At 49.9% G+C, this 14,548-nt stretch overlaps 1 protein-coding gene across 5 annotated transcripts in view; it reads right to left on the bottom strand.

Annotated features, from left to right (window-relative positions):
- Positions 1-14,548, bottom strand: part of LOC115133794 (bridge-like lipid transfer protein family member 3B) — a 55,210-nt gene that overhangs the window by 11,806 nt on the left and 28,856 nt on the right. For all 5 annotated transcript variants that reach the window (XM_065008365.1, XM_065008364.1, XM_065008366.1 and 2 more), the window contains exons 9-15: positions 13,917-14,000; positions 13,163-13,324; positions 12,378-12,487; positions 12,156-12,297; positions 7,518-7,714; positions 6,466-7,221; positions 5,187-5,851 (exon numbers count right to left, since the gene is read on the bottom strand). In XM_065008365.1, coding sequence (XP_064864437.1) covers positions 5,187-5,851; positions 6,466-7,221; positions 7,518-7,714; positions 12,156-12,297; positions 12,378-12,487; positions 13,163-13,324; positions 13,917-14,000 — 2,116 coding nt within the window. The remainder of the gene's footprint in view (positions 1-5,186; positions 5,852-6,465; positions 7,222-7,517; positions 7,715-12,155; positions 12,298-12,377; positions 12,488-13,162; positions 13,325-13,916; positions 14,001-14,548) is intronic.

Below are 14,548 nucleotides of genomic sequence, written 5' to 3'. Positions count from 1 at the left end.
GGGTCCCCCCCAGAGAATTTTGATGCAGAAGGACTGAGAAGCTCACTTCTGGTAACTTTTTAAAAGGACATTCTATCAAAAATGTATGAAAATAAAATTATGTTGACACCAACCAAAATATAATTTCTACCTCCAGAAATGAGCCAAATAACATATTGGTAAAATTTGTTTAAATTGTAACATAGTGGACCATGCTTATACTCGTACTTCCGGCGCCGACAGAGATGGCCGCCTCGCTTCGCGTTCCTAGGAAACTATGCAGTTTTTTGTTTTTTTTACGTGTTATTTCTTACATTAGTACCCCAGGTCATCTTAGGTTTCATTACATATAGTCAGTAGTTCTTCTCGACTGTAAGATCAGCGTCAACTCACCATCAGTACGACCAGGAATATGTTTTTCGCGACGCGAATCCTGTGTTCTGCATTTCAAACAGGACAACGGAATGGATCCCATGCAGCGCCCCAAAAAAACGACTCCGAAAAAGAGGGAAACGAGGCGGTCTTCTGGTCAGACTCCGGAGACGGGCACACCGTGCACCACTCCCTAGCATTCTTCTTGCCAATGTCCAGTCTCTTGACAACAAGGTTGATGAAATCCGAGCAAGGGTAGCATTCCAGAGGGACATCAGAGACCGTAACGTTCTGTGCTTCACGGAAACATGGCTCACTGGAGAGACGCTATCCGAGGCGGTGCAGCCAACGGGTTTCTCCACGCATCGCGCCGACAGAAACAAGAAGAGGGGCGGGGGCGTATGCCTTATGGCTAATGAGACATGGTGTGATGAAAGAAACATACAGGAACTCAAATCCTTCTGTTCACCTGATTTAGAATTCCTCACAATCAAATGTAGACCGCATTATCTACCAAGAGAATTCTCTTCGATTATAATCACAGCCGTATATACCCCCCCCCCAAGCAGACACATCGATGGCTCTGAACGAACTTTATTTAACTCTTTGCAAACTGGAAACCATTTATCCGGAGGCTGCATTCATTGTAGCTGGGGATTTTAACAAGGCTAATCTGAAAACAAGACTCCCTAAATTTTATCAGCATATCGATTGCGCAACCAGGGGTGGAAAAACCTTGGATCATTGTTACTCTAACTTCCGCGACGCATATAAGGCCCTGCCCCGCCCCCTTTTCGGAAAAGCTGACCACGACTCCATTTTGTTGATCCCTGCCTACAGACAGAAACTAAAACAAGAGGCTCCCACGCTGAGGTCTGTCCAACGCTGGTCCGACCAAGCTGACTCCACACTCCAAGACTGCTTCCATCACGTGGACTGGGATATGTTTCGTATTGCGTCAGATAACAACATTGACGAATACGCTGATTCGGGGTGCGAGTTCATTAGTACGTGCGTTGAAGATGTCGTTCCCATAGCAACGATTAAAACATTCACTAACCAGAAACCGTGGATTGATGGCAGCATTCGCGTGAAACTGAAAGCGCGAACCACTGCTTTTAGTCAGGGCAAGGTGTCTGGTAACATGACCGAATACAAACAGTGCAGCTATTCCCTCCGCAAGGCTATCAAACAAGCTAAGCGTCAGTACAGAGACAAAGTAGATTCTCAATTCAACGGCTCAGACACAAGAGGCATGTGGCAGGGTCTACGGTCAATCACGGACTACAGGAAGAAATCCAGCCCAGTCACGGACCAGGATGTCTTGCTCCCAGGCAGACTAAATAACTTTTTTGCCCGCTTTGAGGACAATACAGTGCCACTGACACGGCCTGCAACGAAAACATGCGGTCTCTCCTTCACTGCAGCCGAGGTGAGTAAGACATTTAAACGTGTTAACCCTTGCAAGGCTGCAGGCCCAGACGGCATCCCCAGCCGCGCCCTCAGAGCATGCGCAGACCAGCTGGCCGGTGTGTTTACGGACATATTCAATCAATCCCTATACCAGTCTGCTGTTCCCACATGCTTCAAGAGGGCCACCATTGTTCCTGTTCCCAAGAAAGCTAAGGTAACTGAGCTAAACGATTACCGCCCGTAGCACTCACTTCCGTCATCATGAAGTGCTTTGAGAGACTAGTCAAGGACCATATCACCTCCACCCTACCTGACACCCTAGACCCACTCCAATTTGCTTACCGCCCAAATAGGTCCACAGACGATGCAATCTCAACCACACTGCACACTGCCCTAACCCATCTGGACAAGAGGAATACCTATGTGAGAATGCTGTTCATCGACTACAGCTCGGCATTCAACACCATAGTACCCTCCAAGCTCGTCATCAAGCTCGAGACCCTGGGTCTCGACCCCGCCCTGTGCAACTGGGTACTGGACTTCCTGACGGGCCGCCCCCAGGTGGTGAGGGTAGGCAACAACATCTCCTCCCGCTGATCCTCAACACTGGGGTCCCACAAGGGTGCGTTCTGAGCCCTCTCCTGTACTCCCTGTTCACCCACGACTGCGTGGCCACGCACGCTCCAACTCAATCATCAAGTTTGCGGACGACACAACAGTGGTAGGCTTGATTACCAACAACGACGAGACGGCCTACAGGGAGGAGGTGAGGGCCCTCGGAGTGTGGTGTCAGGAAAATAACCTCACACTCAACGTCAACAAAACTAAGGAGATGATTGTGGACTTCAGGAAACAGCAGAGGGAACACCCCCTATCCACATCGATGGAACAGTAGTGGAGAGGGTAGCAAGTTTTAAGTTCCTCGGCATACACATCACAGACAAACTGAATTGGTCCACTCACACAGACAGCATCGTGAAGAAGGCGCAGCAGCGCCTCTTCAACCTCAGGAGGCTGAAGAAATTCGGCTTGTCACCAAAAGCACTCACAAACTTCTACAGATGCACAATCGAGAGCATCCTGGCGGGCTGTATCACCGCCTGGTACGGCAACTGCTCCGCCCTCAACCGTAAGGCTCTCCAGAGGGTAGTGAGGTCTGCACAACGCATCACCGGGGGCAAACTACCTGCCCTCCAGGACACCTACACCACCCGATGTTACAGGAAGGCCATAAAGATCATCAAGGACATCAACCACCTGAGCCACTGCCTGTTCACCCCGCTATCATCCAGAAGGCGAGGTCAGTACAGGTGCATCAAAGCTGGGACCGAGAGACTGAAAAACAGCTTCTATCTCAAGGCCATCAGACTGTTAAACAGCCACCACTAACATTGAGTGGCTGCTGCCAACACACTGACTCAACTCCAGCCACTTTAATAATGGGAATTGATGGGAAATGATGTAAATATATCACTAGCCACTTTAAACAATGCTACCTTATATAATGTTACTTACCCTACATTATTCATCTCATATGTATACGTATATACTGTACTCTATATCATCTACTGCATCCTTATGTAATACATGTATCACTAGCCACTTTAACTATGCCACTTTGTTTACATACTCATCTCATATGTATATACTGTACTCGATACCATCTACGGTATCTTGCCTATGCTGCTCTGTACCATCACTCATTCATATATCCTTATGTACATATTCTTTATCCCCTTACACTGTGTATAAGACAGTAGTTTAGGAATTGTTAGTTAGATTACTTGTTGGTTATTACTGCATTGTCGGAACTAGAAGCACAAGCATTTCGCTACACTCGCATTAACATCTGCTAACCATGTGTATGTGACAAATACAATTTGATTTGAATTTGATTTGATGTGATTTATAGCCTATGCATGGTTCCTATGATCAGGTATGCTATTAGCAATAAGCATTATCACCTTTATCCCAACTGATGCAGCATAGTGGCTATAAATAAATAGGCTGAAGCATGGTGTAGCCTATCTGCATTTACCATGTTGGGCTAATCATTAGTAGAGTCCTGCATCGGGTCAGATACGCATGGGTGAGCCAAAAAAAAACACTTTTCAACCCGTGGGTCGGCTCGTGGTTCAGAAAAATTACATTGCGGGTGGGGAAATATTTTAAAATCAAGTTATTAATACACTTTCAAACCCCAGGCGCTTGTGGTGTTGTGAATTCCATTCTGTGAACGGCGAGACAGACATAAGGCTACCAGCCAAGCACGCATTGAGAGTGTGTGGAGCCGGGAACTGTCCCTTCTTCGTGAGGTGCTACAATTGTCCACGTGCAGCGCTTATGTTCCCTCTCCCCACCAGAGAATTTTTATTTATTTAACTAGGCGAGTCAGTTAAGAACAAATTCTTATTTACAATGACGCCTACCCCGGTCAAACCCGGACGACGATGGACCAATTGTGCGCCGCCCTATGGGACTCCTAATCACAGCCGGTTGTGATACAACACATTACAAAGCGTATTTTTCCTGGGTAGCCTAGGTTACGTGAAAATGGCTAACGGTAGGCCTAACCGGAGAAATAAAAACTAAGGTCATGATAAAGGAATAGGCTACATCGCCGTGGAAATGTGCTGCGAGAGTGAAATCTCCAGTTTAGAAGACCAACACAGTAGACGAATACACAGCTGGCACAGAGTGCAAGCAGGTAGGCCTATTTTCGATCATTCATTTAATTCTAAGTTATTTATTCCATTCATTCAGCGTTCCTCCATTAGACCATACGCAGGCCATATAAAGAGTAAACCGGTGCGGCTGGTAAAAGTGTGAGCAGCCGATTTTTGATTCTGGGAATTCCCTCCCTATGACACTCTAACTTGAAGTCGCCTCGAGAGGAATATTTATCTGGCATAGAACACACACAAGCCGATTATGTAAATAGAGGAACTATTATACTGTGGGGTTGTCTGATTTTGTCTGCAGAGGAAAAGTACATGTGGACTGTTCCAGCATCTTCAAAGTGCACCTCAGTATACATTTTTTAAATGTCCCATATTTTTTTGCAGTGGCAGCAATTATTTTGCCGTGGCACCACAGCTAAATGACTGCAGTGGCACCACAGCTAAATGACTGCAGTGGCACCACAGCTAAATGACTGCAGTGGCACCACAGCTAAATGACTGCAGTGGCACCACAGCTAAATGACTGCAGTGGCACCACAGCTAAATGACTGCAGTGGCACCACAGCTAAATGACTGCAGTGGCACCACAGCTAAATGACTGCAGTGGCACCACAGCTAAATGACTGCAGTGGCACCACAGCTAAATGACTGCAGTGGAAACACTTAGCTGGGAAAGGACTGTTACGGTAAGGACAGTCTAAATAACCAGACTGTATTATGATAATGATGGAAGGGAAATACCTGGACATAGACTCAGGCAGTCTGGCCCCAGGGTTCTTCTCGTTCCAGTCTTTGGTGGAGAGTGGGTCTGAGAGAGTGGGGTCTGCCCTGGAGGACTCACCCTGCTGGGCTGTACAAACAACTCCGGTCCCCGGCTCTTCTCCCCCAGTCCGGGCCTCCAGGATAGCCTCTCCCAACTCCTCTGAACTCGATCTCCCCGTCCTTTCATCAAAAGACGCCTTCAGGTTGGGGGCAGAGGCGGGGATGAGAGGGGCGGGGCCTTGCGTTATCCCACCCTCTACCCCTCCCCCGCACATAAGCTGGTCCACTGTACAGCTTCCCTTTGTCCCAGCCCCCTCTACGTTGGTTCCTCTATCTCCCCCCTCCCCTCCGTCACTCCCAGTCTCCAAGGTGCATCTACTCTCCGAGGGGGACAACTCCGACCCTAGGGGGGAACCAGGACCCTCGGGCTGGGGGACCGGCTTCAAGAGGAGAGCTATCTCCGCACTTTTGAGCAGGATCCCCACACAGGCACTGAAGGGCTGGTGGTCTGGAGGGGGGTCCGATGTGGTCTTTGCCTTGTCTCGTTTGGAGCCCATCCCCTCCAGGTCCTGTTGCAGGGTGTGCTGCAAGGCTTTGATGCTGCGCTGCAGCCGCATCAGGAACATGTACTGCCTGTGGCTCACCTGGACACACACATTATGCTCATAACTACACACACTTCAGCATTCTCAAATAAACACAGTGTAACGCATGTTGGTTCACATTATACACACACACCTCATACATTAATACAAAGTGTACAAAACATTAGGAACACTTCCCTAATATTGAGTTGCACCACCATCCTTTTTGTCCTCAGAACAGCCTCAATTCATCGAGGCATGGACCCTACAGGGTGTGGAAAGCGTTCCACAGGGATGCTGGCCCATGTTGACTCCAATGCTTCCCGCAGTTGTGTCAAGTTGGCTGGATGTCCTTTTGGTGGTGGACCATTGTTGATACACAGGGGAAACTGTTGTGTGAAAAACCCAGCAGCATTGCAGTTCTTGACACGCAAACCAGTGCACCTGGCACCTACTGCCAAAACCCATTAAAAGGCACTTAAATATTTTGTCTTGCTCATTCACCCTCTGAATGGCACACACACACACATAAGTGGCATTAATCAGGGATCATAGACTGACCAGGTGAAAGCTATGTTATGAAAAGAGAGTGTTCCTAATGTTTTTTACACTTAGTGTAGACACACACACACTACAGTGTACAGACACACCAAAAGATATGAATCACCACTCACCTGTGCACTCAAATGCTTCTGTACGTGCACTAACATGTGCATGTCTGCCTCCTTACTGGAAGACGAGGAAGGTGGGGGGATGTTGTCCAGGGACAGTGGCTTGTGAAGCCCGTTGCTAGGTGGCAGTGAGGCCTCTGTTGCCGTGGCATCCGTAACAGTACTATAGTACTCCTTCAAAAGCCTCTTCCTCTGCAGACGTCCTACGGTATCCACAGGCTCGCACTTGGCCAGGCCTGCAGCAAGGGGCGTTCTCTGCCCTCTCGAAGCCCCGCCCATTAGCCGCTCCTGGTGCTGGGCGTGTCTGACCGGCTGGCACGCCCACAGAGTGAGGGGGAAGGCGTCAACGAAGGGCTGGGGCCGCCCCTTCCCGCCGCGCGTCCCCTCGTAGTCCACCCAGAACTGGGCAAAGTGAACCGCCCACAAGTCTGTGGCAGCTGGCATTTTGAGGGCATCCACGCCCAACGAGGGCGACACCAACCCTTTATACACATTGTGCAACATAGTGTCCTGCTCATGCGCATGGCGCTGGAAAACAGGGTGGATCACCGGGAAGGAGGTGGAGGAGCGAGGGAAGGAGGAAAAGGAGGTGGAGAAGAACTGTTGTTCTTGGAAGGAGAGGAGGAGGGCTTCCAGGTGGGAGCGGGAGCAGTTGGGGGGGTGGCGGGTGTTGGTGGCCACCATCTCCGAGCATTGGACGGAGACGGAGCGGGGGAGGTCCTGGGGATAGGAGGGGTCCCTGTCCGTGGGCACTACCAACTGTGGTGGGGGAGAGAGGAAGAGAAACACAGTATTACAAAATATACATACAGAGGTCATCAATGTGTACAAGATGACTAATGAGAGTAATTTCCAATCTGTTGAAATGTAAAGACTATACTCTTACAGAAATGGAGTGTGTTGACCTTTTCAAGGACTTTTTTCACAGCTATGGTAGCGTTTGCATTTCTCCAATGACTGGATCAAAGTGTCCAAGTACTGAATGAGTGTGGGATTTGAACAGCGACATAACATCATGACAGAGCCTGTGGTTGTGTATCCTTTCTGCCCTCTACCTTCAGCATTAGTCCGTCCACCCTGATGTCAATGTGCTCGTCAGGCTTCTGTTCCTCGTCGTTGAGCTTGTAGAGCTCCATGAACTGTTCCAGGCTCTGCCTCAGGTCCAGCGTAAACAGGTTGCACCACACCAGACTCCTGGGGTCCAGCACCAGCTGCAGCGCATTCAGCTGCACATACAGGTTGGGGCAGGGGACTACAGGAGGTGGGGAAGAGAAGATGATATAATAATCAATGCAAGGGACTGCAGGAAACACTAAAATAACACATCCTAGATCTGAATGAATGAAATATTCTTATTAAATACTTTTTTCTTTACATAGTTGAATGTGCTGACATTCAAAATCACACAAAAATGATCAATAGAAATCAAATATCAACCCATGGAGGTCTGGATTTGGAGTCGCACTCAAAATTAAAGTGGAAAACCACACTACAGGCTGATCCAACTTTGATGTAATGTCCTTAAAACAAGTCAAAATGAGGCTCAGTAGTGTGTGTGGCCTCCACGTGCCTGTATGACCTCCCTACAACGCCTGGGCATGCTCCTGATGAGGTGGCGGATGGTCTCCTGATGGATCTCCTCCCAGACCTGGACTAAAGCATCCGCCAACTCCTGGACAGTCTGTGGTACAACGTGGTGTTGGTGGATGGAGCGAGACATGATGTCCCAGATGTGCTCAATTGGATTCAGGTCTGGGGAACAGGTGGGCCAGTCCATAGCATCAATGCCTTCCTCTTGCAGGAACTGCAGACACACTCCAGCCACATGAGGTCTAGCATTGTCTTGCATTAGGAGGAACCCAGGGCCAACCGCACCAGCATATGGTCTCACATTGGGTCTGAGGATCTCATCTCGGTACCTAATGGCAGTCAGGCTACCTCTGGCGAGCACATGGAGGGCTGTGCGGCCCCCCAAAGAAATGCCACCCCACACCATGACTGACCCACCGCCAAACCGGTCATGATGGAGGATGTTGCAGGCAGCAGAACGTTCTCCACGGCGTCTCCAGACTCTGTCACATGTGCTCAGTGTGAACCTGCTTTCATATGTGAAGAGCACAGGGCGCCAGTGGCGAATTTGCTAATCTTGGTGTTCTCTGGAAAATGCCAAACGTCCTGCACAGTGTTGGGCTGTAAGCACAACCCCCACCTGTGGACGTCGGGCCCTCATACCACCCTCATGGAGTCTGTTTCTGACCGTTTGAGCAGACACATGCACATTTGTGGCCTGCTGGAGGTCATTTTGCAGGGCTCTGGCAGTGCTCCTCCTTGCACAAAGGTGGAGGTAGCGGTCCTGCTGCTGGGTTGTTGCCCTCCTACGGCCTCCTCCACGTCTCCTGATGTACTGGCCTGTCTCCTGGTAGCGCCTCCATGCTCTGGACACTACGCTGACAGACACAGCAAACCTTCTTGCCACAGCTTGCATTGATGTGCCATCCTGGATGAGCTGCACTACCTGAGCCACTTGTGTGGGTTGTAGACTCCGTCTCATGCTACCACTAGAGTGAAAGCACCGCCAGCATTCAAAAGTGACCAAAACAGCCAGGAAGCATAGGAAATGAGAAGTGGTATGTGGTCACCACCTGCAGAACCACTCCTTTATTGGGGTGTCTTGCTAATTGCCTATAATTTCCACCTGTTGTCTATTCCATTTGCACAACAGCTGGCTCCAGTCATCTACAAGTCCATGCTAGGTAAAGCTCCGCCTTATCTCAGTTCACTGGTCACGATGGCAACACCCATCCGTAGCACGCGCTCCAGCAGGTGTATCTCACTGATCATCCCTAAAGCCAACACTTCATTTGGCCGCCTTTCGTTCCAGTTCTCTGCTGCCTGTGACTGGAACGAATTGCAAAAGTTGGAGACCTTTATCTCCCTCACCAACTTCAAACATCTGCTATCTGAGCAGCTAACCGCTCGCTGCAGCTGTACATAGTCTATCGGTAAATAGCCCACCCATTTTTACCTACCTCATCCCCATACTGTTTTTATTTATTTTACTTTTCTGCTCTTTTGCACACCAATATCTCTACATGACCATCTGATCATTTATCACTCCAGTGTTAATCTGCAAAATTGTAATTATTCGCCTACCTCCTCATGCCTTTTGCACACAATGTATATAGACTCCCTTTTTTCTACTGTGTTATTGACTTGTTAATTGTTTACTCCATGTGTAACTCTGTGTTGTCTGTTCACACTGCTATGCTTTATCTTGGCCAGGTCGCAGTTGCAAATGATAACTTGTTCTCAACTAGCCTACCTGGTTAAATAAAGGTGAAATAAAAAAGTGAAATTTATTGTCAATCAGTGTTGCTTCCTAAATGGACAGTTTGATTTCACAGAAGTGTGATTGACTTGGCATTGTGTTGTTTAAGTGTTCTATTTGAGCAGTGTATAATAATCAATGCAAGGGACTGCAGGAGGTGGGGAAGAGAAGATGATATAATAAACACAGGGCACCAAGGGACTGCAGGAGGTGGGGAAGAGTAGATGATATAATAAACACAGGGCGCCAAGGGACTGCAGGAGGTGGGGAAGAGTAGATGATATAATAAACACAGGGCGCCAAGGGACTGCAGGAGGTGGGGAAGAGTAGATGATATAATAAACACAGGGCGCCAAGGGACTGCAGGAGGTGGGGAAGAGAAGATGATATAATAAACACAGGGCACCAAGGGACTGCAGGAGGTGGGGAAGAGTAGATGATATAATAAACACAGGGCGCCAAGGGACTGCAGGAGGTGGGGAAGAGAAGATGATATAATAAACACAGGGCGCCAAGGGACTGCAGGAGGTGGGGAAGAGAAGATGATATAATAAACACAGGGCGCCAAGGGACTGCAGGAGGTGGGGAAGAGAAGATGATATAATAAACACAGGGCACCAAGGGACTGCAGGAGGTGGGGAAGAGTAGATGATATAATAAACACAGGGCACCAAGGGACTGCAGGAGGTGGGGAAGAGAAGATGATATAATAAACACAGGGCGCCAAGGGACTGCAGGAGGTGGGGAAGAGAAGATGATATAATAAACACAGGGCGCCAAGGGACTGCAGGAGGTGGGGAAGAGTAGATGATATAATAAACACAGGGCGCCAAGGGACTGCAGGAGGTGGGGAAGAGAAGATGATATAATAAACACAGGGCACCAAGGGACTGCAGGAGGTGGGGAAGAGTAGATGATATAATAAACACAGGGCACCAAGGGACTGCAGGAGGTGGGGAAGAGAAGATGATATAATAAACACAGGGCGCCAAGGGACTGCAGGAGGTGGGGAAGAGAAGATGATATAATAAACACAGGGCGCCAAGGGACTGCAGGAGGTGGGGAAGAGTAGATGATATAATAAACACAGGGCGCCAAGGGACTGCAGGAGGTGGGGAAGAGAAAATGATATAATAAACACAGGGCGCCAAGGGACTGCAGGAGGTGGGGAAGAGTAGATGATATAATAAACACAGGGCGCCAAGGGACTGCAGGAGGTGGGGAAGAGAAGATGATATAATAAACACAGGGCGCCAAGGGACTGCAGGTGGTGGGGAAGAGAAGATGATATAATAAACAGAGGGCGCCAAGGGACTGCAGGAGGTGGGGAAGAGTAGATGATATAATAAACACAGGGCGCCAAGGGACTGCAGGAGGTGGGGAAGAGAAGATGATATAATAAACACAGGGCGCCAAGGGACTGCAGGAGGTGGGGAAGAGAAGATGATATAATAAACACAGGGCGCCAAGGGACTGCAGGAGGTGGGGAAGAGTAGATGATATAATAAACACAGGGCGCCAAGGGACTGCAGGAGGTGGGGAAGAGTAGATGATATAATAAACACAGGGCGCCAAGGGACTGCAGGAGGTGGGGAAGAGTAGATGATATAATAAACACAGGGCGCCAAGGGACTGCAGGAGGTGGGGAAGAGAAGATGATATAATAAACACAGGGCGCCAAGGGACTGCAGGAGGTGGGGAAGAGAAGATGATATAATAAACACAGGGCGCCAAGGGACTGCAGGAGGTGGGGAAGAGTAGATGATATAATAAACACAGGGCGCCAAGGGACTGCAGGAGGTGGGGAAGAGAAGATGATATAATAAACACAGGGCGCTAAGGGACTGCAGGAGGTGGGGAAGAGAAGATGATATAATAAACACAGGGCGCCAAGGGACTGCAGGAGGTGGGGAAGAGTAGATGATATAATAAACACAGGGCGCCAAGGGACTGCAGGAGGTGGGGAAGAGTAGATGATATAATAAACACAGGGCACCAAGGGACTGCAGGAGGTGGGGAAGAGTAGATGATATAATAAACACAGGGCGCCAAGGGACTGCAGGAGGTGGGGAAGAGAAGATTATATAATAAACACAGGGCGCCAAGGGACTGCAGGAGGTGGGGAAGAGAAGAGAGGATGGAAACTAGAAATGAGTGGAGGGGGAAGAGAAGAGAGGTGACGCACTAATGCATTCAACTTTCCCTCAGCACTAACACACCCGATTCACATAAACATCAAGTCAAGACTTCAAACAGTTCAATCAGGTGAGTTAGCGCTAGGCTGGAGTAAAACCTGTATACCCTGTAGGATGAGGGTCTAGGAATCAAAAACTGGGAACTGAATGAGAGTAGGAACCAATCTTACTGGGGTAGTCTTTTCCGTCAGGGAAGTAGTATTCGGTGAACTCGACGTGGATGGCAGGCATCTCAGGAGGGAGGTACAGGGACTTCTTATTACAGGAGATCATGGCCTTAGGGCTGGAGCGACGCTGGTCTGCTGTGGACACCTGATACACACACACGGGATGAGGTCAGTATGAGAAGTGGGTGGATCAGATAAGCACGTCAACTGTGTGCGTGTGCTGACCTGGTAGATGCTGAAGTCAGCTATCCTGAGGACAATGGAGCTGGACAGGAGCTGCGTCCTGGGGGTCTGGGGAGAACTGAGAATACTGGTAGAACTAGTACTGATCTTACCTAGAAGGGAGAGGTGAAGAGAGAGAGAGGGGGGGGGGGGATAAGGAGAAAAGAAAAAGAGACCCAGTCAGACCTCCTGCCACACTCTGACGTCGTCTCAAAAGGTGTGTATCACCGCACACCGCGTGCGCACACCATCGGTTAGGGGGGTACCTGGCTCTAGGCATGAGAAGCAGCACTGTGCCCGCCCCCGTGCCCTCGCCCTCTCCCTCGCTCGTACCATGGCTCGTGCCCGCACCCACCCCGGGGGTAGGTCGTCTGGCCCGCTAACCACCACTATTCTTCCTCTTCCTGTCTCGTTCTGCCCTACGGGACCATACACACTGTCCCTAACGCTGGAGACACTGGAGGGATACCTGGACACTGGAGAGGGGACATAACTCAGAGTGACTAGGCAGTGTGATGCTAGGGAAACCAACACTTCACTTAATTCCAATCTAAAAATTACCCACTACACCAAGTGTATTCTAGTTCAGTTGAATGTCAGCTGTCTAACCAACATCACTCTTCATGGGCTGCTGGGACAGATTTTTATAGTTGTTGAATAAAAAGTGGATCAGGACATGTGCTCTAACACACACCTTTATTGGATTACTATGTTTCAATCACATTGAGGGGAGGTGTGTCTGTGTGAGTGTTTACCGTACTCTGTGTGTGTGCGCGCGTTTTGTTTACCGTGCTGTGGTGAGGTGTGAGAGTTGGCTGGGCCCTCCCGGTCTCTCTTGGCGGTCTTCAACATCTCCACGTTAGACTTGAACTCCTCCAGCAGACTCCTGGCCCAGCCCTCCCTGGCCTTAGTGGCCTCACTGTACTGCATCCAGTGGAGACAACTCTCACCTGGAGACAGAGAGATGAATGGGGGAGAGGACAGAAAGCAAAAGACGAGGGAGAAAGCGTCGTCTTAAGTACCTACTCTTGTCACTAATAGAGACGGTATACAGACAGAGAAAGACACGTTTTGTGGTGTTGAGAGATCAGAAAGATCACTATTACTCCCATCAGCTGTGTGGCAGTTGGAGGGAGGTTGTGTAGAGGTTGTGGTGGTGTTCACCTGCTCTGTGGAAGGGGTAGTAATGTTGTAGGTTGGTTGTGTAGAGGATGTGGTGGTGTTCACCTGCTCTGTGGGAGGGGTATTAATGTTAGAGGGTGGTTGTGTAGAGGATGTGGTGGTGTCTACCTGCTCTGTGGGAGGGGTAGTAATGTTGGAGGGTGGTTGTGTAGAGGTTGTGGTGGTGTCTACCTGCTCTGTGGGAGGGGTAGTAATGTTGGAGGGTGGTTGTGTAGAGGTTGTGGTGGTGTCTACCTGCTCTGTGGTAGGGGTAGTAATGTTGGAGGGTGGTTGTGTAAAGGTTGTGGTGGTGTCTACCTGCTCTGTGGGAGGGGTAGTAATGTTGGAGGGTGGTTGTGTAAAGGTTGTGGTGGTGTCTACCTGCTCTGTGGGAGGGGTAGTAGTCCAGGGTAATGTGACTGAAGGAGAGCTGCATGGCCCCACCAGTTATCCTCTTATTGATCACTGGAGAGAGAGAGAGGGTTGGGAGGAGGAGAGAGAGAGAGAGAGAGGGTTGGGGAGAGAGAGAGGGGGTTGGGAGAGAGAGAGAGGGGGTTGGGAGGGAAGGAGGGAGAGAGAGAGAGGGGTTGGGAGGGAAGGAGGGAGAGAGAGAGAGGGGGTTGGGAGGGGAGAGGGAGAGAGAGAGAGAGGGTTGGGAGGGAGAGAGAGGGAGAGAGAGAGAGAGAGAGGGTTGGGAGGGAGAGAGGAGAGAGAGAGGGTTGGGAGGGAGGGAGGGAGAGAGAGAGGGTTGGGAGGGAAGGAGGGAGAGAGGGTTGGGAGGGAGAGAGGGAGAGAGAGAGAGAGGGTTGGGAGGGAGAGAGGGGAGAGAGAGAGAGGGTTGGGAGGGAAGGAGGGAGAGAGAGAGAGAGAGAGGGTTGGGAGGGAGGGAGGGAGAGAGAGAGGGTTGGGAGGGAGGGAGGGAGAGAGGGTTGGGAGGGAGGGAGGGAGGGAGAGAGGGTTGGGAGGGAGGGAGGGAGGGAGAGAGGGTTGGGAGGGAGGGAGGGAGAGAGGGT

This window comes from Oncorhynchus nerka, linkage group LG23 (genome assembly GCF_034236695.1).
Source record: "Oncorhynchus nerka isolate Pitt River linkage group LG23, Oner_Uvic_2.0, whole genome shotgun sequence".
NCBI lineage: Eukaryota > Metazoa > Chordata > Actinopteri > Salmoniformes > Salmonidae > Oncorhynchus > Oncorhynchus nerka.
This window is presented reverse-complemented; position numbering and strand designations above follow the sequence as displayed.